Raw genomic sequence first — 25,440 nt, forward strand, 5'->3', positions numbered from 1 at the left:
TTTTTCAAACTGTGGATCCCTTAGGAAATAAGTTTATGGTGTGTATTTTGCTGACGAGGAAACGGGGCCTCAGAGCAAGAGGCGCACACAGGCAGGAGTTGGCCCAGGTGGGATTCAAACCCAGGTCCCTGCTAATACCGCTATCCTGGCTGTGGCACCTGTACCTTTGAGTCTCAGCTGCCGCTCCCACCACCGGCCTTCAAAGCGGCTCAGGTGGGAGGGCCTGAAGTCCTGGGTTCCTGGGAAGAGGGGCCTGGGGTCCCTGGACTTCCACCTCTGTGAGATAGCGGGACGGAGACCCTGGAGAAGCAGCACGTCACGATCCCAGATCTCTGGGTCCCCAGTGTGGAAACGCACTGGGTCTCTGCTGCCTTGGTCCCGGGAAATCTCCCTGCTTCCTTGCTGAGGCCAAGTGATTTCGGCTTTCTTGCCGCGGGTTCGGAGTGGGGAAAAGAGGGAGTGCAGGGGGAGGAGCCGCGGACCTGCGACAGTGGCGAGGGGAGGAGCCGAGCCGGCACCGCGGCGGGCGCGCGGGGCTGCGGCGGCGGCGGCGGCAGCGGCGGCTCCGGGTGAGTCCGCTCCTCCCCCTCCCCCTGCCAAAGCCCCAGCCCCAGCCAGATCCCGGGGGTCGGCCCCGGCGCATGGGGGCGGGGTAGATGCAGAGGCGCGTGGATCTTGGGCCGGGGAGTGGGAGCGCTGCAGCCCTCTCTGGCCACCCCGGGGGAGGGGCACGTGGCCCTGGAAGGGGGTCCCGAACACCTGGGTGTACCCCACCCGTCGCCCACCTATCTCCAGCGCGGGGAAATCGTTTCCCCATTCCGTGGCCCCTGAGGAATTAGGGCTCCGTGGCTTTTCGAAGTCCTGGACATTGTTCCCCTCCCCTGCAGCGTCTTGGGACCCCAGCATCTTAACCCCCCCACAACCTTAAAAAAAAAAAAAAAAAAAAAAAATTCCCATCCTCTCTGCAGCCCGGAGAGGCATTAAGGACTTCAACTCCCAGCAGCCCTGCAGCTCCGTGTCTATGAAGCCGCAGCAGCGCGAGCGCGAGGCCTGCCGGGAATTGTAGTCTCTAACCCCTTAACGGGAGCTGGGGGCCCTAAGGTGGGAGGGGGTGGCCGGGCTCCCAGTGGGTCGCCTGGGGTAGGGCAGCCGGCTCGAGCAGGACAAAATGTGACTCTTAAGCTGAGCTTTTTCTCCTGGCCTCAGCCCCCAGATCAGACTTCCCCTCTCATTACCCGGCGCGTGGGAACGGGTCCACAGTCCCTTGTCCGCCCTACAACCCCCATGGGCTGCCGCCCGCCGCCGCCTCGGCTGCCACCCAGGACACGGCAGAGATAAGCGCAGGTGAGTGTGACCATGCCTGTCTTAGAGTCCTGGCCTTCTGCAGCACCCCCACGACACCTGTCCATCTGTGAGCCCTGGTCTGTCTGTTCCTAATTCCCCTGCATCCCCTTCAACCCATCTTGATGCCTGGCTCCGAGCCATGTGTCACTAATTCCCCCTCTCCTCACATCCACCTCTCCTTCCTAGCCTCCTCTCATTTATGTGCTCATTGAACCTTCCCTCATGAACCCATGTCTGCCTGCCCGGCCCTCCTCTCTCCTTTTGTCTGTGATCTCTAGCCATCATCTACTGTCCTTTATTTCCGCACCCATCCATGCTCCCATTCGACCATTTCTCTTTCAAAGATATTTCTGCCCACACTCCTGCCTGCCCCTCTTCACCGTCTCTTGTCCCCTTGTCTCTCGAGCCCCTGTGAATTAATTACACCTCAGTTCATTCCTTGCCACTGTCCATCCCAAGTCTCAATCCTTGACTTTCCTTCTAGCCTGCCTGTTCACCTCTTCATCTCTTCCGAGCCTCAGTCTGCCCTTCACATTATCTCTGTCTCCCCTCCCTGTCTGTCTCCCTCCCTCAACTTGGTCCCCATCTCTGCATCTCCACCTTTCCACCCCCAGGCTCCCACCGTGCCTGTTCACCTCCTATCTCTCTAGCGGCATCCATCCTTCTCTCCTGGCCCTCCCTGCGTCCACCCCACTCTGGCCTCCTTGGTCCCTGGACCCTCCAAGTGCTTTCCTACCCTAAGTCCCTGCTCATCCTGTTCCTGCCATCTAAAATGCCTTTCTCTAAAATGCTTTTCCCCACCCCGGCGCCACTGTCCCCCGCCTGTGGCTGGCTCCATGTCATCCTTCAGGTCTGGGAGAGCCCTCCCTGACCGTCCCCCTCTGAGTTCCTTTGTGATGCATCCTCCGGCTGTGTCCTGTGGAGTGCTTCTGACAGTCAGTCTGAGAATGACAGGTTTGTGTATGTGTTTTTGTTTGCTTGTTTACTCTATGTCTCCTCTCGTTGGATTGTGACACCAGGAGGTCAGGGAACTCCAGGACCTTGTTCTCTGCTGGATTCGCAGCAACCAGCACAGCACGTAGGGCGCAGTTGGTGCTGGAGGGATGTTTGTTGAATGAATGAATGATGAATGGCTGGCACCTTGTCTGCTCATCCCTAACTCCTGTTCCTTCATCTGTGCAGCCCTAATCTTTGTTTCCTCATCTGTCCATCCCTTTATTTGTGTATTCTCATTCTTAGTCCCTTCACTGCCCTTCTCCGTCTCTTCCTCCTTGTCCATTTGTCCCTATTCTCTGTCCTCTACTCCCTTCACACCATCTCTGTCCCCTTGACGTACCCAGTCCCTGTTACTATCTCCATCCCTAATTTCTGCCCACTTGTCTGTCCACTCCTAATTCCTTTTCCTTGTCCATCCCTCTCTAACACCTGTCACCTTGTCCTTCCTCAAATCTCCATCCCTAATCCATCTGCCCCTAATCTCTGTCCCCTTTGCCCATCCTTCCTTTGCTCGGTGTCTCCTTCCACCCTTATCTCCACACCTGCCCACCCTGCTCTCCCATTCTGTTTCCCATCTGCACCCTTGCCCCATCCCTCCCACGCACAGGACCAGACGGCCACCATGTCAGGAGACTACGAGGATGACCTCTGCCGGCGGGCACTCATCCTGGTCTCAGAGCTCTGTGCACGGATCCGAGATGCTGACACCAGCAACAGGTGCCAGGAGTTCAATGACCGAATCCGAGGCTATCCCCGGGGTCCAGATGCAGGTCAGCACCCCTGCCTGTCTTGGCCAACCCCCTGCCTGCACTATGGCCGGGCAACTCGGAGCAGAACTGCTCAGCTTTCCATCACTTGCGGGGTCAGTCCCTTGCAGAGTCTTGCCCCCATCCTGCCTGCTGCTGCTCCTCTCCCAAATCTGTGATCCAAGGAGAAGGAGCTGTGTGGTCCGCTTTTTGAGTTTTGCCCTGTGGGCCTCCCTCTGACTACCACCACCAAATGCCTCCTTCAGATATCTCTGTGCACCTTGTGTAAATCTCAGGCTCTTGAGTCAGACTGACTTGTTTGGGTTCAAGTTCCATCTCCCTGACTTTTTAAATAACTGCATGGCTGTAGGTAAGTGACTCTACTTCTGGGCCTCAGTCTTCTCATCCGGAAAATGGGGATAATAAAAGGGATGCTTCATCGAGCAGATGAAAGGCTTAAATGATGCAACACCCAGGAAGCACTTAGAACAATGCTGGGCACGCAGTGGTCATTCATTCGATGCTGGGATTCGCTTACTGGGCACCCACTGTGGTCCAGGCAGCACGCGAGGCCCTTTGCACATCTCAATGATTACTCATTGAGACAGTGACCCTTTGTGGAACATACAATCCCCATTGTCAACAGAGGAAACTGAGGCTGAGAAGGGTGAAGTGACCTGTCCAAGGTCACACAGCTGGAAAGCAGCAGGGTTCTGGGAACAAAGAAACATTATGAGTGCCGTTGCTCAGATGAGGAAACGCTGACGAGAGGGAGCATGTGCTGAGTGATTACAACCACAGTCACACCTGCTGAGCCCCAGGGCAGGGCCTGGCACCTCACGTGCAGGATGTCCAGGTGACAGTCATGAGGGATAAGGCCGAGAGAGCAGCGGTCACTTGCCCAGAGGCTTGATGGTAGCAGAGGCAGAACTGAATCCTGTGTAGTCTAGTACAGCACTGTAGTTTGGGGGTCCTCACGACCACCATCAGCTTCAATGATTTGCTAGAATCATTGACTCACAGAACTCAGGAAACTGTTTTTGTTTGTCTGTTTGTTTGTTTTTGAGAGAGTTTCACTCTTGTTGCCCAGGCTGGAGTGTAACAGTGGGATCTCAGTTCACTGCATCCTCCGCCTCCCAGGTTCAAGTGACTCTCCTGCCTCAGCCTCCCAAGTAGCTGGGATTACAGGTGCCCACCACCACACCCAGCTAATTTTTTTTGTATTTTTAGTAGAGACAGGGTTTCATCATGTTGGCCAGGCTGGTCTCGAACTCCTGACCTCAAGTAATCCGCCTGCCTCAGCCTCCCAAAGTGCTGGGATTACAGGCATAAGCCACCGTGCCTGGCCGGAAACTGTTATACTCATGGTTATGATTTATTACAGTGAAACGATACAGACTGAAGTCAGTAAAGGGAAGAGGCACCCAGGGCAGAATCCAGGACAGAGCAGGTGTGAGCTTCCAGTCATCCTCTCCCAGTGGAGTGACATGGACAGTGCTTAATTTTCCCAGCAATGACGTGTGACAGCATGCACAATCTATTACGAACCGGGGAAGCTCACCTGGGCCTTGGTGTGCAAAGGTTTTTATTGGGGGCCAGTCCCATATACGTGGCTGATTGCTGGTGTGGCTGACTTCAGTCTCCAGCTCCTCCAGAGGTTGAGCCGGAGGCCTCCAGCATACATCACAGTGTTAGCATAGACTATGCCGCGTGATCCAAGGCTCCAGATAAACAAAGACACTCTAATCAGGCAGGACATTCCCTGGGCTTAGAAGTTCCCTCCCAGGAGCTGATCAAGGGCCAAACCTTTCTCTGCACAAGGCGAATCTTCTACTGCCCAACTACACCACCTCTCCACGCCCAAATAGCTCCCCAGTCTGTGCAGACAGGAATGGCGAACCTGTCAGGGTGTGTGGGATCCATGTTCTGAGTTGAACAGGGTCTGAATCAGGCTGGCAGTAGGGGAAAGCATCTGTTTAATTTTTCTCCATAATGACCCTGTTTTCTCAACTCACCCTGTGTTCAGGAGGCTCATAAAGTCCTTGCCTCTGGTTTCTAACAGGCCTCCCAGAATGCTCAGTGAGTGTTGGTTACTTAAAAAGGAGCACTCTGGGCCGGGTGCAGTGGCTCACACCTGTAATTTCAGCACTTTGGGAGGCTGAGGTGGGTGGATCACGAAGTCAGGAGATTGAGACCATCCTGGCTAACACAGGTGAAACCCCATCTCTACTAAAAACACAAAAACAAAAAATTAGCCGGGCATGGTGGTGGGCACCTTAGTCCCAGCTACTCGGGAGGCTGAGGCAGGAGAATGGCATGAACCCAGGGGGCGGAGCTTGCAGTGAGCCGAGATCGCACCACTGCACTCCAGCCTGGGTGACACAGCGAGACTCCGTCTCCAAAAAAAAAAAAAAAAAAAAAGGAGCAGTCTGGCCAGGCATGGTGGTGCATGCCTGTAATCCCAGTACTTTGGGAAGCTGAGGTGGATGGATCTGAGGCCAGGAGTTCGAGACTAGCCTGGCCAACATAACAAAACCCCATCTATTCCAAAAGTACAAAAATTAGCCAGGCGTGGTGGTGCCCACCTGTTGTCCCAGCTACTCAGGAGGCTGAGGCACAAGAAGTACTTGAACCTGGGAGGTAGAGGCTGCAGTGAACTGAGATCACACCACTGCACTCCAGCCTGGATGACAGAGCAAGACTGCCTCCAAAAAAATAAAATAAATACATAAATAAATAAAGCACCCTAAGAGGGAGGGGAGAAGGAAACCCAGAGTTCTGCCAGTGCCTGGTATGTGTCCCTGCAGGGCCACTTCCTCTCTCTCAGAGCCTGTTTTCTCATATGTAAAACGGGATAAGTCATTTCAAAGTTATATAATGTCATAAGGATTAATGTCACACACCACTATAGCCTCACTAAGCAGTACAGGACAAGAAGGCATCCCTTTCCTGCTGTGTGTCGCCTAATGTAACTGCACACAGCCGTTCCACTCAGCTGTCCTTGCTGGCAATGGCCTTCCTACCTGCTTCCCCACCATAATCCACTGTCTGTTTGGAGTAGGGATTTTCCCCTTCACTTTGCCAACATCCAGAAGTCTATTTCAAAATAAATTCCCATTCCTTGAAGGTCATTTCTGAAAAACCCCACTCCTGGTACCAATTACTGAAGAAGCCCAAAACCTTTGGTTGTAAGAACAATTCTGTACTTGGATTTCTCTGCAAGGCATATCAGCACATATGTGGCATTCAGATTGTGTTAGCTATGGTGTTGATGGTGTTGGACACACATGGTGGCAGCAATAGGATTTATTATTCTAATAAAAATTCACATTTAAACTACCATTTATTGGGAAGCATTGAGGTGTGATAGCATCATGGTGAAGACCATGGGCTTTGAAGCCAGGCTTCCCAGGCTTAAATCCTGACTCTACCACCTACCAGCTATGAACTTTGAGCAGGTGATTACAGGTATACTGATCTCAGTTTTCTTTTGTGGAAAACAGGGATAAATATGTTGCTAACCTCATGTAGTGCCTGGCAGGCTTAAATAACCTGACCCCTATAAAGTACTGAGATATCTGGTATGTAATCACCCCTCAAGATATGTTTGTTATTATCTTCCACATGTGATTTACCTTCTGCATTCCTTCAAACTACTATAAGAGAGAAGAACTGATTTTTCCTACTTGGGAAATGGGAAGTGTAAGGTTCAGAGTGGTTAAGATACGTTCCCAAGGCCACACAGCAAGCGTGATTTAAACCCTGAGCTGCCTAACTGTGTCATGCAGGGTCCCTGCTTCCTTGACCATCTCTGAGCATTTTGCAGGACCTTGGTGCTACTTCACATGTTGTGTTCTCTTATAGAGAGGCACCAAAGTCTAGTGATTAAGAGAATAAAATCTGGAGACAGACTGCTGGATTCAAATCTCAGATCTGTCATTTGTTACTTGTAAAGCTTTAAACAAATCACTGAATCTCTCTGTGTCTCAGTTTCCTCATCTTTAAAATGGTTATGTAGAAATACTGGGCTGGGCACAGTGGCCACATCTGTAATCACAGCACTTTGGGAGGCCAAGGTGGGAAGATTGCTTGAGGCCAGGAGTTCGAGACCAGCCTGGGCAACATAGCAAGACCTCATCTCTACAAAAAAATTTAAAAGTTAGCCAGGTGTGATAGCAAGTACCTGTAGTCCCAGCTTCTTGGGAGGCTGAGGTAAGAGGATTGCTTGAGCCCAGGAGTTCGAGGGTGCAGTGAGCTATGATCATGCCACTGCACTCCAGCCTGAGTAACAGATTCCATCTCTTTAAAAAAAAAAAAATACAATACTTACCTTGTAGAGTTGTAGAACATATATTAAGTAATATGTGTAAAGTGCCTGGCACTTGCGATTGCATGGACAATTGCATGACAAATATGAAGGGTTAACTCTTTGGGGACAGCAGAGGGAGGAGGTACTGTGACCCCATCCTGACCCCTACCTCTGTCCTCATTCTCTCCAGACATCTCCGTGAGCCTGCTGTCGGTCATCGTGACATTCTGTGGCATTGTCCTTCTGGGTGTCTCTCTCTTCGTGTCCTGGAAGTTGTGCTGGGTGCCCTGGCGGGACAAGGGAGGCTCGGCAGTAGGTGGTGGCCCCCTGCGCAAAGACCTAGGCCCTGGTGTTGGGCTGGCAGGCCTGGTAGGCGGCGGCGGGCACCACCTTGGTGCTGGCCTAGGTGGCCATCCTCTGCTGGGTGGCCCACACCACCATGCCCACACCGCCCACCATCCACCCTTTGCTGAGCTGCTGGAGCCAGGCAGCCTGGGGGGTTCTGACACCCCTGAGCCCTCCTACTTGGACATGGACTCGTATCCAGAGGCTGCAGCAGCTGCAGTGGCCGCTGGGGTGAAACCGAGCCAGACATCCCCTGAGCTGCCCTCCGAGGGGGGAGCAGGCTCTGGGTTGCTCCTGCTGCCCCCCAGTGGTGGGGGCTTGCCCAGTGCCCAGTCACATCAGCAGGTGACAAGCCTGGCACCCACCACCAGGTGAGAGAGGATACTGGGCTGGGGGTCCACTCTGAACTTCTGCTCCTCTTCTGTGTCTCTTTCCCATCTATGGTTCTTATGGGTTCGGGATTTGGAGGGAAATCGGGGTATTGACTCATGGATCTTAGGGAAAGAGGAGGGTGGGGCCCTAGACTCCTGGATCTGAGGGAGTTTGGGGCTATGGGGTCTAGACCCCTTGGACCCGAAGGTGAAGGGGACTGGGGGCCTGAATTCCTGGGTCCAGAGGGAGGAGACTGGGGAAAGGACTTCAGGACAGGAAAGTAGAGGAGAATGAGGTTGGATCCCCAAATCCCTGTGGCACAAGGCAATTCACCCCCTTTCACTCTAAGCCAGGATTGGTAGTGGGACCTGGAGTTCCTTCATTCATTATTCCTCAATATACCTGTAAATGTATATTGAGCACTAATATAAACTAGGCCTGAGCAGAGTGTTAGGAAAACACCGGACTCTGCCCTGCTGTTACTCACAGTGCAGGGGAGGCGGCCCCCAGACTGGCTGTCCTGGTGTAGCTGGGCTGGTGAGGCAGGAAAGCGGCTCAGGGGACCACAGCTGGGAGAAGGCTGGAAGCTTCCTGGAGGTGGAGGTGTCTCAGCTGAGACCCGCAGGCTGAGGGAGAGTTAGTCAGGCAAAGAGGCAGGGCTGTGACCTGGGCATTCCAGGTGAAGGGAGCGGCCCAGGCAAAGACAAGAGGAGAACGAGATCATAGTGCATTGTGGGGACAGCCCACACCAAGGGGACAGCCAGGGCACCATGCCTTAGTCACCAAGGCATGAGAATAAGTTTGAAAAAAAGAAAACTTCAGGCTGGGCACGGTGGCTCATGCCTGTAATCCCAGCACTTTGGGAGGCCGAGGTGGCCAGATCACTTGAGGTCAGGAGTTCGACACCAGCCTGGCCGATATGGTGAAACCCCGTCTCTACTAAAAATACAAAAAATAATAATAGCCAGGCGTGGTGGTATGTGTCTGTAATCCCAGCTACTCAGAAGGCTGAGACAGGAGAATCTCTTGAACCCAGGAGCCAAGATTGCACACTCTACTCCAGCCTGGGTGGCAGAGCGAGACTCCCTCTCAAAAAAAAAAAAAAAAAAAATGAAAAGAAAAAAGAAAACTTGAGAGATGTGGCTATGGACACCAGACCACACGGGGCTTTGAGTGCCAGGCTGAGGCTCTGGGACTTTGTCCTGAGGGCACTGAAAAGCCATGGGAGGGCTGTGAGCAGGGGAGGGGCAGAGTCAGCTCTGGGTATAGAAGGAACCCTCTGGGGCCACATGGGGTGGGCTGGAGGGAGACACTGGAGGCTGAGAGTTCAGGAGAGGACAAGGCCTGAGCTGTGACCAGGACAGTGGGGACAGAGAGGAGAGACAGCCGGGGAGATTAAGAGAAGGGCAGAAGAGGGTTCAAGGAAGGTCTGTGTTATGTGGGGCGTCGGGGGTCCATGGAGAAGCATCCTGGGTCACCAGCTTGAGGCCCAAAGGAGGTTACTGAAAGCTGGTGCATTCACAGGTATAGGCTGGAGCTAGCTTTGAAATGGGGAGAATGAGACCGGGCGCGGTGGCTCACGCCTGTAATCCCAGCACTTTGGGAGGCCGAGGCAGGCGGATCATCTGAGGTCAGGAGTTTGAGACCAGCCTGACCAACATGGTGAAACCCCGTCTCTGCTAAAAATATAAAAATTAGCCAGGTATGGTGGCACACACCTGTACTCCCAGTTACTCGGGAGGCTGAGGCAGGAGAACTGCTTGAACCTGGGAGGCAGAGGTTGCAGTGAGCCGAGATCATCCCTTTGCACTCCAGCCTGGGCGAGAAGAGCAAAACTCCGTCTCAAAAAAGAAGGAAAGAAGGAAAGAAAGAAGAAAGGGAGGGATGGAGGGAATGCCCCCAGATACCAATGGGGAAACTGAGGCTCAGAGAGCCCAGTGGCTCCCTCAAGCTCACACAGTGAGCAAAGGAGGGCACTTGTGGCCACCTGGCTGGGGGACAGAGGGAAAGGCAAGGAGGAATCTCTGAAGTGTCTGTATGCAAAGATCAGAGTCACTGACCTCACCTTGGTCTCCCCCACCCCCTACAGGTACCCAGCCCTGCCCCGACCCCTCACCCAGCAGACTCTGACCTCCCAGCCGGACCCCAACAGTGAGGAGCGGCCACCCGCCCTGCCCTTACCCCTGCCTGGCGGCGAGGAAAAAGCCAAACTCATTGGGCAGATTAAGCCCGAGCTGTACCAGGGGACTGGCCCTGGTGGCCGGCGGGGTGGGGGGGCCCCAGGCTCCGGAGAAGCAGGCACAGGGGCACCCTGTGGCCGCATCAGCTTCGCCCTGCGGTACCTCTATGGCTCAGATCAGCTGGTGGTGAGGATCCTGCAGGCCCTGGACCTCCCTGCCAAGGATTCCAACGGCTTCTCAGACCCCTACGTCAAGATCTACCTGCTGCCTGACCGCAAGAAAAAATTTCAGACCAAGGTCCGGAGCAGCAGGCTGGACACCGGGGTCCCACAGAGAGGGAGCTAGGAGTCTGGACTCCTGGGTCTGAGGGAGGATGAGCTGGGGTCTGGACTCCTGGGTCTGAGGGAGGAGGGGCTGGGGGCCTGGACTCCTGGGTCTGAGGAAGCAGCGGCTGGGGGCCTGGACTCCTGGGTCTGAGGGAGGAGGGGCTGGGGGCCTGGACTCCTGGGTCTGAGGAAGCAGCGGCTGGGGGCCTGGACTCCTGGGTCTGAGGGAGGAGGGGCTGGGGGCCTGGACTCCTGGGTCTGAGGAAGCAGCGGCTGGGGGCCTGGACTCCTGGGTCTGAGGGAGGAGGGGCTGGGCCTGGACTCCTGGGTCTGAGGGAGGAGGGGCTGGGCCTGGACTCCTGGGTCTGAGGGAGGAGGGGCTGGGCCTGGACTCCTGGGTCTGAGGGAGGAGGGGCTGGGGTCCTGGACTCCTGGATCCTGTGGAGGAGGGGCTTATAGGCATGGTGTCTTGTCTCCTGTCACCCACCACCACCAGGTGCACAGGAAGACCCTGAACCCGGTCTTCAATGAGACGTTTCAATTCTCGGTGCCCCTGGCCGAGCTGGCCCAACGCAAACTGCACTTCAGCGTCTATGACTTTGACCGCTTCTCGCGGCACGACCTCATCGGCCAGGTGGTGCTGGACAACCTCCTGGAGCTGGCCGAGCAGCCCCCTGACCGCCCGCTCTGGAGGGACATCGTGGAGGGCGGCTCGGTCAGTGGCCCCCTCCCCTGACCTTCCCCTTCCCAGGGCCCTGAGCGCCCCCCGGGTTGCAAGTCCCCTGCCTTCAGACTTCATAACTTCCTCACTTCCTGTCCCCGCATTTTTCTGTTAAAATGTATCACACTGGGGAAGATTGCAAACTTACAGGCAAGAATAGAGAATGGGCCGGGCACCGTGGCTCATGCCTGTAATCCCAGCACTTTGGGAGGCTGAGGCAGGCAGATCACTTGAGGTTGGGAGTTCAAGAGCAGCCTGGCCAACATGGAGAAGCCCCATCTCTACTAAAAATACAAAAATTAGCCAGGCGTGGTGGCGTGTGCCTGTAATCCCAGACACTCGGGAGGGAGAATCGCTTGAACCCAGGAAGTGGAGGTTGCTGTGAGCAGAGATCATGCCATTGCACTCCAGCCTGGGCAACAAGAGTGAAACTCTGTCTCAAAAACAAAACAAAACAAAAAACAACAGAGAATGATACAATAGACACCCTTCCTCTCCTCAACGTCGCCAAATATTAGCATCAGGCCTGGATCCGATTTTCCAACCTCCCACCCCCTTTGCCATCGGATGCCTTCCCGCCTCAACCCCATGACTTCTCCCCTCTCATCCCAGACTTCTGACCTTCCAACTTCCTGACTTTCCAAGTTCTGGACTTCTAGAAGCCCCAATCCCTCTCTAATCTCTGAACTTCTGAATTTTCCCAACCCCTGACATGGGAACTCTTTCATATTCTCACCCTCTGTTTTTTTCGTGGTCCCTGCCCAAATCCTGATAGCCTGATCCCCCAGGCCTCCGTCATCCTGGGATCCCCAATATCCAGACACTCCCCAATTCTCCCAGCATCCAGATTACAGGGCCCAATGGCCTCTTCCTTATTCCTTATGACCCCTGCCCTCTGGCACCTCGTTGTCCCTGTACCTCCAATCCCTCCCCAGCCCCACTCTTAGGTACTTGTTGTGTGTGTGTCCTGAGCTCTTCTGCCCCAACAAATCTCAGATCCTCAACTCTACAGCGCCCCCACTCCAATCTGATCTGTGGATTATCCAGCGCTCCAGTTCTCTGCCGAGCTGGGGTAGCTGTGTGTGTGTTGTGGGGAGGGTGGCCTTCACATCAGGAGAGGACTAGATCTCCTCAAGGTCCTTTCCTTCTCTGAGCCTCAGTTTCCCCATCTGTCCAATGACAGATGTCCAGTTGAGCTGGGTGCCTATAGCTCTTACTCGAGGCTGCTTCATGGTGCTCTCCCCAGTCTTCCTGCTTGGCCCCCCAAGCCCAGCCTTTAGGATTGAAGTGCCCATTTCCAAGGTCCCTGTTCCCAGGGCCCCGTGGGTTCCACCAGCTCCTACTCCCGGTCATCAGCCATGACAGCCCCATGCCAGGGCCTTCTCTCTGTATCCATACTGGCCTCATTCTTGTGCTCACCCTTCTCATTTTCTCTCTCCATCGTCATCACTTGAGGTTTTCCTCACTCATTCCACTGATTCATATATTCTCTCTCTCTCTTTCTCTCTCTCTCTCTCTCTTTTGAGTCAGAGTCTCCCTCTGTCACCCAGGCTGGAATATAGTGGTGCAATCTTAGCTCACTGCAACCTCCACCTCTTGGGTTCAAGTGATTCTCCTGCTTCAGCCTCCCAAGTAGCTGGGATTACAGGCATGCGCCACCACACCCGGCTAATTTTTGTATTTTTAGTAGAAACGGGGTTTCGCCATGTTGGCCAGCCTGGTCTCGAACTCCTGAGCTCAAGTTATCCTCCCACCTCAGCCTCCCAAAGTGCTTGGATTACAGGCATCAGCCACTGCACCCAGCCTTCATTCATTTCTTCAACCACTGTTTTTTCAGGAGCAGGGCCTAGGGACCCCAGACAGCCCTCGGCAGCTCCAGGTCTAGGTGGCTGGGCCTTGTGTCAGGGGCTAGGGTTATGGGGAGGCACAGGAGGAGCTGTGCGGGGCTGTAGGGGAGCTGGGAGCTTGTGGAACGAGGAGAGGCTCAAAGGTCAAGGAGGAGATAGAGGGAAGAATGTTCTGGCAGAGGGGCAGCCTGGACAGAGGCCCTGACGGGAGTGAGTGGGGAGTCCAGAGTCCTGGGCTGGCGCAGCTGGGAGGCTGCAGGGCTGGGCCGGGTTGGTCAAAGCTCCCAGCTAGCTCCAGCATGGCTCCGGCCTGTGTGTCAGGGTTGGGGGCGGTCCTGGAAACTTCAGTGGAGGCTGATGATTCTGCCCTCTCTCAGGCTGGTTTGTGTGTGTGTGTCTCTGCTCCGTCTTTGTCCCACTCTGTCTGAGTCCGTCTCTCTCTGTCTCTCTCTCTTGCGGTGCAGGGACTAGGGGGTCTAAGTCTAGGTTTCTCTCTCACTCTCTGGTCTCTGTCCCTCCACTTTAGTTCTAGGTAACTATCACTGTCTCTGGGTCTTTATACACCGCAACCCACTGTCTCTGTCCCTCTCTCTCCGGACCTCTGTCTCTCTCTGGGTCTCTCTCTCTATATCTCTCTCTTTCTCTCTCTGGGTCTCTGTACTCCCTCTCTCTAGGTCTCTATCTCTCTGTCTCTGGGTCTCTGTCTCCCTCTCTCTCTGGGTCTCTGTCCCCCTCTCTCTCTCTGGGTCTCTGTCCCCCTCTCTCTCTGGGTCTCTGTCCCCCTCTCTCTCTCTGGGTCTCTGTCCCCCTCTCTCTCTGGGTCTCTGTCCCCCTCTCTCTCTGGGTCTCTGTCCCTCTCTCTCTCTGGGTCTCTGTCCCCCTCTCTCTCTGGGTCTCTGTCTGTCTGCCTCTGGGCCTCTGTCCCTCTGACTTTAGAACTTTGCCTGTGGGTCTGTCTTTCCAGCTGCATCCCTCAGTGTTTTGGCTTCTGTCTCAGTCTATTTCTCTCTGTGTTTTCTCTCTCTCCCACCTTCTCTCTCTCTCCCCTCACTCATGCTTCTTCCAATCTTCCCTACAGAACAAATAGGCTTTGACGGTCATGGGCAGCTGTGGCCAGGGAGTTACTGGGTCTTGGCCCAGAGTCAGATTGTTAAGTGGATGGGAAGCGTGAGCCCGGATGTCAGGGTGGAGAGCGGGAGGCTCCAATGGGAGAGAAAATCAGGGAGAGTTGAAGAGGGGCTGAGGCAAGATATCACTGACCTTTTCCCCACCTGCAGGAAAAGGCAGATCTTGGGGAGCTCAACTTCTCACTCTGCTACCTCCCCACGGCCGGGCGCCTCACCGTGACCATCATCAAAGCCTCTAACCTCAAAGCGATGGACCTCACTGGCTTCTCAGGTGAGGATCGTGGATCTGAGGGAGGAGGGGCCGGGGGCCTGGACTCCTGGGTCTGAGGGAGGAGGGACTGGGGATCTGGACTCCTGGGTCTGAGGGAGGAGGGGCTGGGGATCTGGACTCCTGGGTCTGAAGGAGGAGGACCTGGCGTCTGGACTCCTGGGCCTGAGGGAGGAGGGGCTGGGGGTCTGGGGTTCGGGACCTCTGGGTCTGAGGGAGGAGGACCTGGCGTCTGGACTCCTGGGCCTGAGGGAGGAGGAGCTGGGGGTCTGGGGTTCGGGACCTCTGGGTCTGAGGGAGGAGGGGCTCGGGGACTGGGGTCCTGGACGCCTAGGTCTGAGGGAGGGAATCTCTGTTCCTTGCTTCATTGCTGTTCCCAGACCCCTACGTGAAGGCCTCTCTGATCAGCGAGGGGCGGCGTCTGAAGAAGCGGAAAACCTCCATCAAGAAGAACACGCTGAACCCCACGTACAATGAGGCGCTGGTGTTCGACGTGGCCCCCGAGAGCGTGGAGAACGTGGGGCTCAGCATCGCCGTGGTGGACTACGACTGGTGAGGGGCGCGGCCCGGGCGGGGGGCAGGCAGGAGGGCTGGGATGGGGACAGGCCCTCCCACCGCCCTCCTCTGGTCTTTACCGACCCCAACCCCCAGCATCGGGCACAACGAGGTGATCGGCGTGTGCCGCGTGGGCCCCGACGCTGCCGACCCGCACGGCCGCGAGCACTGGGCGGAGATGCTGGCCAACCCCCGCAAGCCCGTGGAGCACTGGCATCAGCTAGTGGAGGTGAGTGGGGTCCCACACCCACCCCTGACAAGCACCCGTGCGCCCTCGGCCCCTTCATCCATACAATGAACGCCCTGCATGTTTATGAGCCACAGAACCAGGCATCCTCGGTTTCAATCCCTGCTGTGCCAACTTCAGCTGTGTGGCTTAGAGCCAGTTACCCAAGCGCTCCGTGCCTCAGTTTACCCACTAGGAAGTGGGACTGTTGATAGCATCTTCTGTTAGGATAGAGGTGAGATGTGCTGAGTTAAACGTTCTGTAAGTGGTCGCCGCTGTTGTTACCCATGAGGCTAAGCTGAAAATAGAGGGGGCCGGGCGCGGTGGCTCACGCCTGTAATCCCAGCACTTTGGGAGGCCGAGGCGGGCGGATCACCTGAGGTCAGGAGTTCAAGACCAGCCTGACCAACATGGAGAAACCCCTGTCTCTACTAAAAATACAGAATTAGCTGGGTGTGGTGGCACGTGCCTGTAATCCCAGCTACTTGGGAGGGTGAGGCAGGAAAATCACTTAAACCTGGGAGGTGGAGGTTGTGGTGAGCCGAGATGGCACCATTGCACTCCAGCCTGGGCAACGAGAGCGAAACTCCGTCTCAACAATAACAACAACAAAAAAAAAAGAAGAAGAAGAAGAAGAAGAAAGAAAAAGAGAGAGAGAGGAAGGAAGGAAGCAAGGAAGGAAGGAAGGAAGGAAGGAAAAGAAAGAAAGAGAAAGAGAGAGAGAGAAAGAAAGAAAGAAAAAGAAAGAAAGAGAGAAAGAAAAGAAAGAAAACAGGAGAAAGTGGGTGAGAAGATGGAGTGGGGTTTTTATTTGTTTTAGTTTGTGTTGTATTAAGAGCAGGCTGTGAAAATTACTTGGTCATAGCATACTGAGTGGATTTTTTTTTTTTTTAATGGGCCAAGTGAGGTGACTCACACCTGTAATCCCAGCACTTTGGGAGGCTGAAGTGGGAGGATCACTTGACCCCAGGAGTTCGAGGCCAGCCTGGCCAACATGGCGAAACCCTGTCTCTACTAAAAATACAAAAAGCAGCTGGGTGTGGTGGCGGGCGCCTGTAATCCCAGCTACTCAGGAGACTGAGGCAGGAGGATCCCTTGAGCCCAGGAGTTTGTTACTGCAGTGAGCTATGATCTCACCACCACACTCCAGCCTGGGCAATGGAGCAAGAACCCCTCTCCTTAAAAAAAAAAAAAGCAAGTATATAGGGGCACATACATTTCCTTTGGAATAGCAGTCTAATGTGGCATGAGACTGGCCCTTTTAAAAAATTTGATATTTTGTTCATCATGGATTTGTTTTGCATTAATTTTGATTTTTAAAAAATATTGCATCATTATTATTATTATTATTATTATTGAGACCGAGTCTCACTCTGTCACCCAGCCTGGAGTGCAGCGCTGCAATCTTGGCTCACTGCAACCTTCCCCTCCCTGAGTTCAAGTGATTCTTCTGCCTCAGCCTACCAAGTAACTGGGATTACAGGCGTGTGCCACCTCACCCAGCTAATTTTTTATTTTATTTTATTTTATTTTATTTTATTTTATTTTATTTATTTATTTATTTTGTAGAGACAGGGTTTCGCCATGTTGGCCAGACTGGTCTCAAACTTCCAAGTGATCCACCCACCTCGGGCCCCCAAAGTGCTGGGACTGCAGGCACGAACCACCGCATCTGGCCAATATTGCATTAAATATTATTTATCTTGATTGCTGCATTTGGGGCACACATTTACATTTAGTACCAGGTGAAACTTTCACCACATCACCAGATTGAGTCCGGCCCTGCCGTGGGGTTTTTTCCAGTGATGATGAGGGACCGAGCAGCTGGGCACAGAGCTCAGATTTGAGATTGGAAAAGACGAGGACTCTACTAAGGTGGATAGGATGGAGGCTACTCCCTCCTTCTGTCATTCACTCACTCATCCATTCATTAATTCATCCCACAAACCTTCTGAGGAGTTTCTGGTGAGCCACTGCCCATGTTGGGCAACACTGGCGGCACAGAGTCTGGGCCCAGTCCTGACACTGCCCATGAATTTCAGCCCCTCGTGCTCCCTGTGACCTCAGAAGATCCTTCTACACCCAGAGCTTCTCCTCCCCTTCCTTGCTCACAGACCTCCCGTGGCTCCCCAGTGGCCCCAGGACAGAGTCTCAGGCCCTCTGATACCATGCAGGACCTGCCACACTCATCCCTACAGCCTCATCTCTCCTCACATTTGCAGAGACTCCTCTTTTTTGTGCCTCCATTTCTCCATCTGTAGAATGGAATCGCAATACCATCTGTCCATCACTTCAGGGCCAAGTGAGAAAGCGCATCCTAAATAATGAAACAGGATTGATGTCTTCTCCTGTTGATGATTAGCGTCTGTTTCAAATCTCTGTCCCTCACTTCTGAACCTTCTGGACTTTCTCCTTTAGGAAAAGACTTTGACCAGCTTCACAAAAGGCAGCAAAGGACTATCAGAGAAAGAGAACTCTGAGTGAGGGGTAAGGAGCCTGGCCACAGGGAAGGGGCTGGGGGTGGAGATGCCTGAGTCTGAGGGAAGAGGGGCTGGGGGCTTGGACTCCTGAGTCTGAGGGAGGAGGGGCCGAGGGTCTGGACTCCTGAGTCTGAGGGAGGAGGGGCCGAGGGTCTGGACTCCTGAGTCTGAGGGAGGAGGGGCCGAGGGTCTGGACTCCTGAGTCTGAGGGAGGAGGGGCCGAGGGTCTGGACTCCTGGGTCTGAGGGAGGAGGGGCCGAGGGTCTGGACTCCTGGGTCTGAGGGAGGAGGGGCTGGGCCTGGACTCCTGAGTCTGAGGGAGGAGGGGGCTGGGCCTGGACTCCTGAGTCTGAGGGAGGAGGGGCTGGGCCTGGACTCCTGGGTCTGAGGGAGGAGGGGCCGAGGGTCTGGACTCCTGGGTCTGAGGGAGGAGGGGCTGGGCCTGGGACTCCTGGGTCTCTGGGTGGTGATGGAGCTTCAGGAGGTCGTGACGCAGTTCTCTGCCGTTGCTGACCCCTCCTCTCCTGCTCCATCGTGCAGGTCTGGCCTAGGCCCGGGATCGGACCAGGCTCCCTCAGGACCCTATCCTTTCCTGCCCGGACCGTGAATTCATCTCCTTGAAGCCATAACGTCCGAGCTGCTGGTGCAGGGCAGCCCTGGCCCTAGGCTTCCTACCCCTGGAAGCGAGAGGATGGGAGGCCGGCCCAGCTCCTTCTTTCAGGGTGGGGGGCATTCAGCCTCCACTGTGTCTGTCTTTTCTTCCCTGGGGCTCCCCCTTGAGGCGAGGGGCCATGCATGTCTGGGGGACCCCTGCCCCCCAAAGCCCTCTGTCTGTCTCTGTCACTTTGCTGTTCGTCCAAGACTTGGTGTCCCGACCCTTGTTCTCGCCGTGAATGTCAATGGGCCAATCCTCTCTGTCCTCTCAGACACACACACACCTGTGTCCACCCCTTCTGTTCGCCACACCCCGCGTCTGGCCGGTCCCCCCACTGCTGCTGCTATCAATGCCAGAATAAACACACTCCGTGGGTCTCACTCCACCTGGGCCTCCTGTCCTCTCTGAGACTAGGAAGCTGGATTGGAACATGCTGGCTCTGCAATAGACAAATTTGTGTTTCTTTCTATGACTGGGCAACTTAATGATCTCGCTGAGCCTCAGTTTATAAAAATGGTGTTAGCCAGGATCATTGTGAGTACAGAACATAAAATTCAACCCAAAACCATAAACAGAATTGAAAGACCTCTGTCCATGGAAAGCCTATGAGCACAGAGGGACTTCAGGCATGGTTAGATCCAGGTGTTCGAGGGATTCTTTCCCTTCCGCTTTCCTCTTTTTTTTTGGATGGAGTTTCACTCTTGTTGCCCAGGCTGGAGTGCAGTGGTGTGATCTGGGCTCACTGCAACCTCCTGGTTTCAAGCGATTCTCTTGCCTCAGCCTCCTGAGTAGCTGGGATTACAGCCATTTGCTACCATGCCTGGCTAAGTTTTTGTATTTTTGGTAGAGACGGGGTTTCACCCCGTTGGCCAGGCTGGACTCGAACTCCTGACCTCCTGTGATCTGCCCGCCTTGGCCTGCCAAAGTGCTGGGATTACAGGTGTGAGCCACCGCGCCTGGCTATTGACTTCTCTCTCAGGTAGGTGTTTGCAGTGGCAATGAGATGGCCACTTGGAGCTCCAGGTGTATAATGCTGTATCTGTTATGATACCTTTGGCTGCAAAACAAACAAACAAACAAAAACTTCTTCACTGAAAGAGCTTAAGTGAAAAGATTTTTTTCCATGTTTGCGTATCAGATTTTTCAAAGACAGTCCCAGGGTTGGTTCGGCTGCTCAACATTAGGCTCTAGTTGGCATCTCTGAGATTGGTGTTCATTCCCCTCCTAAGTACAAACTGTCTATAGCAGCATCGTGTTCTCACACACTGGCATCTAAAGCAGGCAGTGTAGACCGGGGCCTCCCCTTCTGTGTTCCCCTTTTTTCCTCCACAGAATAATTCTCCTTATTTCTCTCTTGCCAGAACCCAGCTGTGTGGCTACTCCGAGTTGCAGAGCGGTCTGGCTAGTGAACATCTGTCATTTCCAGTCCCCATGGTGGGGTGCAGACTTTGCCTAGAGGAAGCATGGGGAGGGGATCTATAGTTGGGTAGGAAATTAACAGGATCTGCTGCCATTGCAAGAAATTAACAAGACTTGTTGTAATTGCCATCAGAGCAGATAACTTCAGAGGAAACAATGTGAGAATCTGCTGTCCCTCAGCTGCTGTGTCATTCAGGAACAGGATTCTGATTGGTCCAGCTCAGATCTTGGAGACACCCCGGGCCAATCATTGGGTCCAGTTTGGGCAGACTCTCGGGCCCGCCTCCTGCCTTTGCTGACTCCTCCTCTTCCTCTCCTGATCATCTTGCCCGGGATTGGTCCAAAGCCCTTCAGGACCTCATCCCTTTTTGCTGGAGGGATGAATTAATCTCCTGGAAGCCAGTAGGCCTGCACTGTGGCCTGGGCAGAGGCATTGGTGAGGTTGCTTCCTTCTGAGGCTCTGATGGAGAATCTGTTTCCCACCTCCCACCTACCTCCTGGTGGCTGCTGGCGATCCTTGGCCTTCCTTGGTTCATGGAGGCATCGCTCCAGTCTCTGCTTCTGTCTTTGCATTGCCTCTTCCCCTGTGTGTCTCTGTGTCTCAAATCTCCCTCTGCCTTTCCCCTATAAGAACACGTGTCACTGGATGTAAGAAACCACTCTAAATCCAGGATGATGCCGTTTGGAGATCCTTAATTACATCCCAGAGACCTTTCCTCTAAATAAGGTCACACTCACAGGTTCCAGGGCACGGGACATGGGTATATCTTTCGGGGGCCACCTTTCAACCCACTGTAACCGCCTTGAAAAACGGTCGATCAGTTTCTTATAAAATTAACACAAACTTACCATATGACTCAGCAATCCTGTTCCTAAGTATTTACCAGTGAGAAATAAAAACATGTTCACACAAGTATTCACAACAGCTTTATTCATAATAGTCCCGATCTGGAAAAGCAGAAATGACATGACTGTTCATCAGTGGGAGGGTGGATGATCAAACTGTGGTATGCCCACAGGATGGAATACGACTCGGCCATAACACAAACCACCTGCCAACAGGCATAGCACCATGGATAAATCTCAAAAACATGATGTCATGTGATATAAGCCAGACACAAGGGTACATACTGTAGGATTCCAGTTACGTGAAATTGTAGAAAGAAAACACTAATATGGGCCGGGCATCATGGCTCATGCCTGTAATCCTAGCACTTTGGGAGGTCGAGGCAGGCGGATTACTTGAGATCAGGAGTTCAAAACCAGCCTGGCACCTGTAATCCCAGCTACTTGGGAGGCTGAGGTAGGAGAATCGCTTGAACCAGGGAGGCGGAGGTTTCAGTGAGCCGAGATCACACCACTGCACTCCATCCTGGGCAACAGAGTGAGACTCCATCTCAAAAAGAAAGAAAGAGAGAAAGAGAGAAAGAAAGAGGCCAGGCATGGTGGCTCACGCCTGTAATCCCAGCACTTTGGGAGGCTGAGGCAGGTGGATCACGAGGTCAGGAGTTCAAGACCAGCCTGGCCAACATGGTGAAACCCCATCCTTACTAAAAATACAAACATTAGCTGGTTGCGTTAGCGAGCGCTTGTAATCCCAGCTACTCTGGAGGCTGAGGCAGGAGAATGGTTTGAACCAGGGAGGTGGAGGTTTCAGTGAGCCGAGATCACACCACTGCACTCCATCCTGGGCAACAGAGTGAGACTCCATCTCAAAAAGAAAGAAAGAGAGAAAGAGAGAAAGAAAGAGGCCAGGCATGGTGGCTCACGCCTGTAATCCCAGCACTTTGGGAGGCTGAGGCAGGTGGATCACGAGGTCAGGAGTTCAAGACCAGCCTGGCCAACATGGTGAAACCCCATCCTTACTAAAAATACAAACATTAGCTGGTTGCGTTAGCGAGCGCTTGTAATCCCAGCTACTCTGGAGGCTGAGGCAGGAGAATGGTTTGAACCAGGGAGGTGGAGGTTTCAGTGAGCCGAGATCACACCACTGCACTCCATCCTGGGCAACAGAGTGAGACTCCATCTCAAAAAGAAAGAAAGAGAGAAAGAGAGAAAGAAAGAGGCCAGGCATGGTGGCTCACGCCTGTAATCCCAGCACTTTGGGAGGCTGAGGCAGGTGGATCACGAGGTCAGGAGTTCAAGACCAGCCTGGCCAACATGGTGAAACCCCATCCTTACTAAAAATACAAACATTAGCTGGTTGCGTTAGCGAGCGCTTGTAATCCCAGCTACTCTGGAGGCTGAGGCAGGAGAATGGTTTGAACCTGGGAGGTGGAGGTTGCAGTGAGCCGAGATCACGCCACTGAACTCCAGCCTGGGTGACAGAGCAAAAGAAAAGAAAAAAAGAAAAAGAAAAGAAAAGAAAAGAAAAAGGGGAAGGGGAAGGGGAAGGGGGAGGGGAGGGGAAGGGGAAGGGGAAGGGGAAGGGAACGGGCTAATAGGTAAGGGCAGAAAGTGGATTAGCGGCTGACTAGAGGCAGTGGCAGTGGTTATGGAGAGACTGATGACTAGTGGACACAGGGGATCTTTCCGGATGATGGAAGTGATCACACAACTGAATACATTTGTCAAAATTCTTCGCACCTAAAATTGGTTCATTTAAATTCTTGTACATTGTTGCAAAATATACATAACACAAACTTTACCATCTTAGCCAAATTTTTTTTTTTTTTTTTGCAACGGAGTCTCGCTGTGATGCCAGGCTGGAGTGCACTGGCGTGATCTTGGCTCACTGCAACCTCCGCTTCCCAGGTTCAAGCAATTCTCCTGCCTCAGCCTCCAGAGTAGCTGAGATTACAGGCATGAGTCACCGCCCCAGGACTTAGCCAATTTTAAGTGTACAGTTGCATTGTTGTGCAATCATCACCCCTACTCATTTCCGCTCTTTCCTCTTGTAGAATTGAAACTTTGTTCTGATTAAGCAACTACCACTCACTTCTCTTCCCAACCCCTGGGAAGCACATTCCACCGTCTGGGAAATTCCCTATCAATTCGACTACTCTGGGTACCTTGTGTAGGTGGAATCATACAGCATCTGTCTTTTCATGACAGGATTGTTTCACCTAGCAGGAATGTCCTCAGGCTTCACCCATGTTGTAGCATGTGTTAGCATTTCCTTCCTTTTTGTTTTTTTTTTTCTTTTTTTTTTTTTTTTGAGATGGAGTCTTGCTCTGTTGCCCAGGCTGGAGTACAGTGGTGCGATCTCGGTTCACTGCAAGCTCCGCCTCCTGGGTTCATGCCATTCTCCTGCCTCAGCCTCCCAAGTAGTTGGGACTACAGGCGCCCCCCACCACACCCAGCTAATTTTTTGTATTTTTAGTAGAGATGGGGTTTCACCGTGTTAGCCAGGATGGTCTTGATCTCCTGACCTCGTGATCCGCCCATTTCGGCCTCCTAAAGTGCTGGGATTACAGGGGTGAGCCACCACGCCTGGCCCACATTTCCTTCCTTTTTAAGGTTAAATAATTTTCCATTATGGGCCAGGCATGATGGCTCACCCCTGTAATCCCAGTACTTTGGAAGGATGAGGCGGGAGGATCACAAGGTCAGGGTGTTATGGGAATACATAATAATCTACTTATCCATTCTACTGTTGATTGACATTTAGTTGGCTTCGGGTTTGGCACGATCACTTATAGTACTGCTATACACATTGAATTTTAGTGAACATATGTAGGCATTTCTGTATTTCTGTTGGGTATATACCTGGAAGTGTAATTGCTAGGTCCCAAGGCATGTGCATGCTATGTGAATGTTCATCTTTTTTTTTTTTTTTTTGAGACTGGGGTGGCCAGGATGGTCTTGACCTCAAGTGATCTGCCTACCTCGGCCTCCCAAAGTGTTGGAATCACAGGCATGATCCACCATTCCCAGCCTCATGTTCATCTTTAATAGACACTGCCAACCAGGTTTTCAAACTAATTTTCTCCATTTATACCCCCGCCATCAGTCTCTGAGAATTTCAGTTGCTCGCCAACATTTGGTATTGTTAGTCCTTTCAATTTTAGCAATTCTGGTGGGAGTGTAGCCGTGTTTTATTATGGTTTTAATTTTCCTTTAGCCCAGTGCCTAAAGAAATGTAACACCGTTTCAAATATTTATTGGCCATATGAATATGCTATTTTGTGAAATGTCAATTCACACCATTTGTCCATTTTTCAACTGGTTTTTCTGCCTTTTAAAAAAAACAGGTTAGTAGGAGTTCTTTCTTTATTTTTCATGTGAGTCCTTTGTTAGAATACACATTTTTCTCCCACTCTCTGGCTTGCCTTTTCATTCTCTTAATGGTATTTTTTGATGAAGATCAGTTTCTAGTTTAATGTAGTCCAATTTATCAACATTTTCCTTTATAGTTAAGGCTCCTTTGTTTCTGGTTTAAGAAATAATTTCTGGCTAGACACAATGGCTCATGCCTGTAATCCCAGCACTTTGGGAGGCTGAGGAGGGAGGATCACATGAACCCAGGAGTTTGAGACCAGCCTGGGCAATAGCGAGACCCTATCTCTACTAAAACAAACAAGTAAATAAAAGAAATATTTTCTTAGCCTGAAGGTTTTGAAGATACTCTATGATATTTTCTTCTAGAAGTTTTATTGTTTAAGTTTAACATTTGATCTACAACATATCTGGAATCAACTTTTGTGTGTGGTGTGAGGTAGAGGTCATATGGCTATCAACTAGCTCAGCCCTATTTATTCAAAAAGATCATTTTTTGCTTCTCACTGCACAGCAATGTTGCTTTTGTCATAAACCAAGTTACCATATATGTGTGAAATTTTCCTGATTTTTCCATCTTATTCTTTTGGTCTATTTGTTTTTCTTTGCAAGACTATGCTGCTTTAATTATTATTATAATAAGCCTTGCTCTCTGGAAAGTACTCTTACTATTTTTTTGTTTTTGACAAAGGGAATTTGTTGACTTATAGAACTGAGCTGTATAACTAGCTTCAGGCATAACTGGATCCAGGCACTAAAATGAATCTTTAGGAATACAGCTCATTTCCCATCTGGGCCTTACTTTTCTGTATCTTGACTTCCGTCTCAGGCAGAATCTCTTCCCTCATGGTGACAAACAGGGCCCACAGCAGCTCGAAGCTTCCATCCTATCATTTTAACAACCTAGCAGAAAAGGGGTACTGCCTTCCTGAATGGTGATACCAAAGTCTCAAGGTTAGCTCTCATTGGCCCAACTTGGGTCACATGTCCATTTCAATAGCAAGCATGTGTCTTAGTCCATGTTGTCTTGCTATAAAGAAAAACCTGATGCTGGGTAATTTTTATTTTATTATTTATTTTGAGACAGGATCTTGCTCTGTCACCCAGGCTGGAATGCAGTGGCACAATCTTGGCTCACTACAACATCCGCCTTCCAGGTACAAGTGATTCTCCTGCCTCAGCCTCCAGTGTAGCTGATACCCGCCACCACACCTGGCTAATTTTTTGTATTTTTAGTAGAGACAGGGTTTCACCATGTTAGCCAGGCTGATCTCGAACTTCTGACCTACAGTGATCCACGAGGCTG

At 52.4% G+C, this 25,440-nt stretch overlaps 1 protein-coding gene across 2 annotated transcripts; it reads left to right on the top strand.

Annotated features, from left to right (window-relative positions):
- Positions 1-489: 489 nt before the first annotated feature.
- On the top strand, positions 490-20,829 carry SYT3 (synaptotagmin 3). 2 transcript variants are annotated; one of them, XM_007997678.3, is made up of 11 exons: positions 490-569; positions 1,207-1,344; positions 2,584-3,110; positions 7,586-8,111; positions 10,202-10,589; positions 11,115-11,333; positions 14,464-14,584; positions 14,962-15,133; positions 15,233-15,365; positions 17,781-17,849; positions 18,383-20,829. In XM_007997678.3, the coding sequence occupies exons 3-10, from the start codon at positions 2,963-2,965 to the stop codon at positions 17,844-17,846; spliced, it is 1,773 nt and encodes a 590-aa protein (XP_007995869.1). In that variant the 5' UTR covers positions 490-569; positions 1,207-1,344; positions 2,584-2,962; the 3' UTR covers positions 17,847-17,849; positions 18,383-20,829. The 2 variants fall into 2 exon arrangements, with proteins under 2 accessions (XP_007995869.1, XP_007995871.1); XM_007997680.3 differs by having other exon boundaries at positions 2,948-3,110.
- The last annotated feature ends 4,611 nt before the right edge of the window (positions 20,830-25,440 follow it).

This window comes from Chlorocebus sabaeus, chromosome 6 (assembly GCF_047675955.1).
Source record: "Chlorocebus sabaeus isolate Y175 chromosome 6, mChlSab1.0.hap1, whole genome shotgun sequence".
Taxonomy (NCBI): domain Eukaryota; kingdom Metazoa; phylum Chordata; class Mammalia; order Primates; family Cercopithecidae; genus Chlorocebus; species Chlorocebus sabaeus.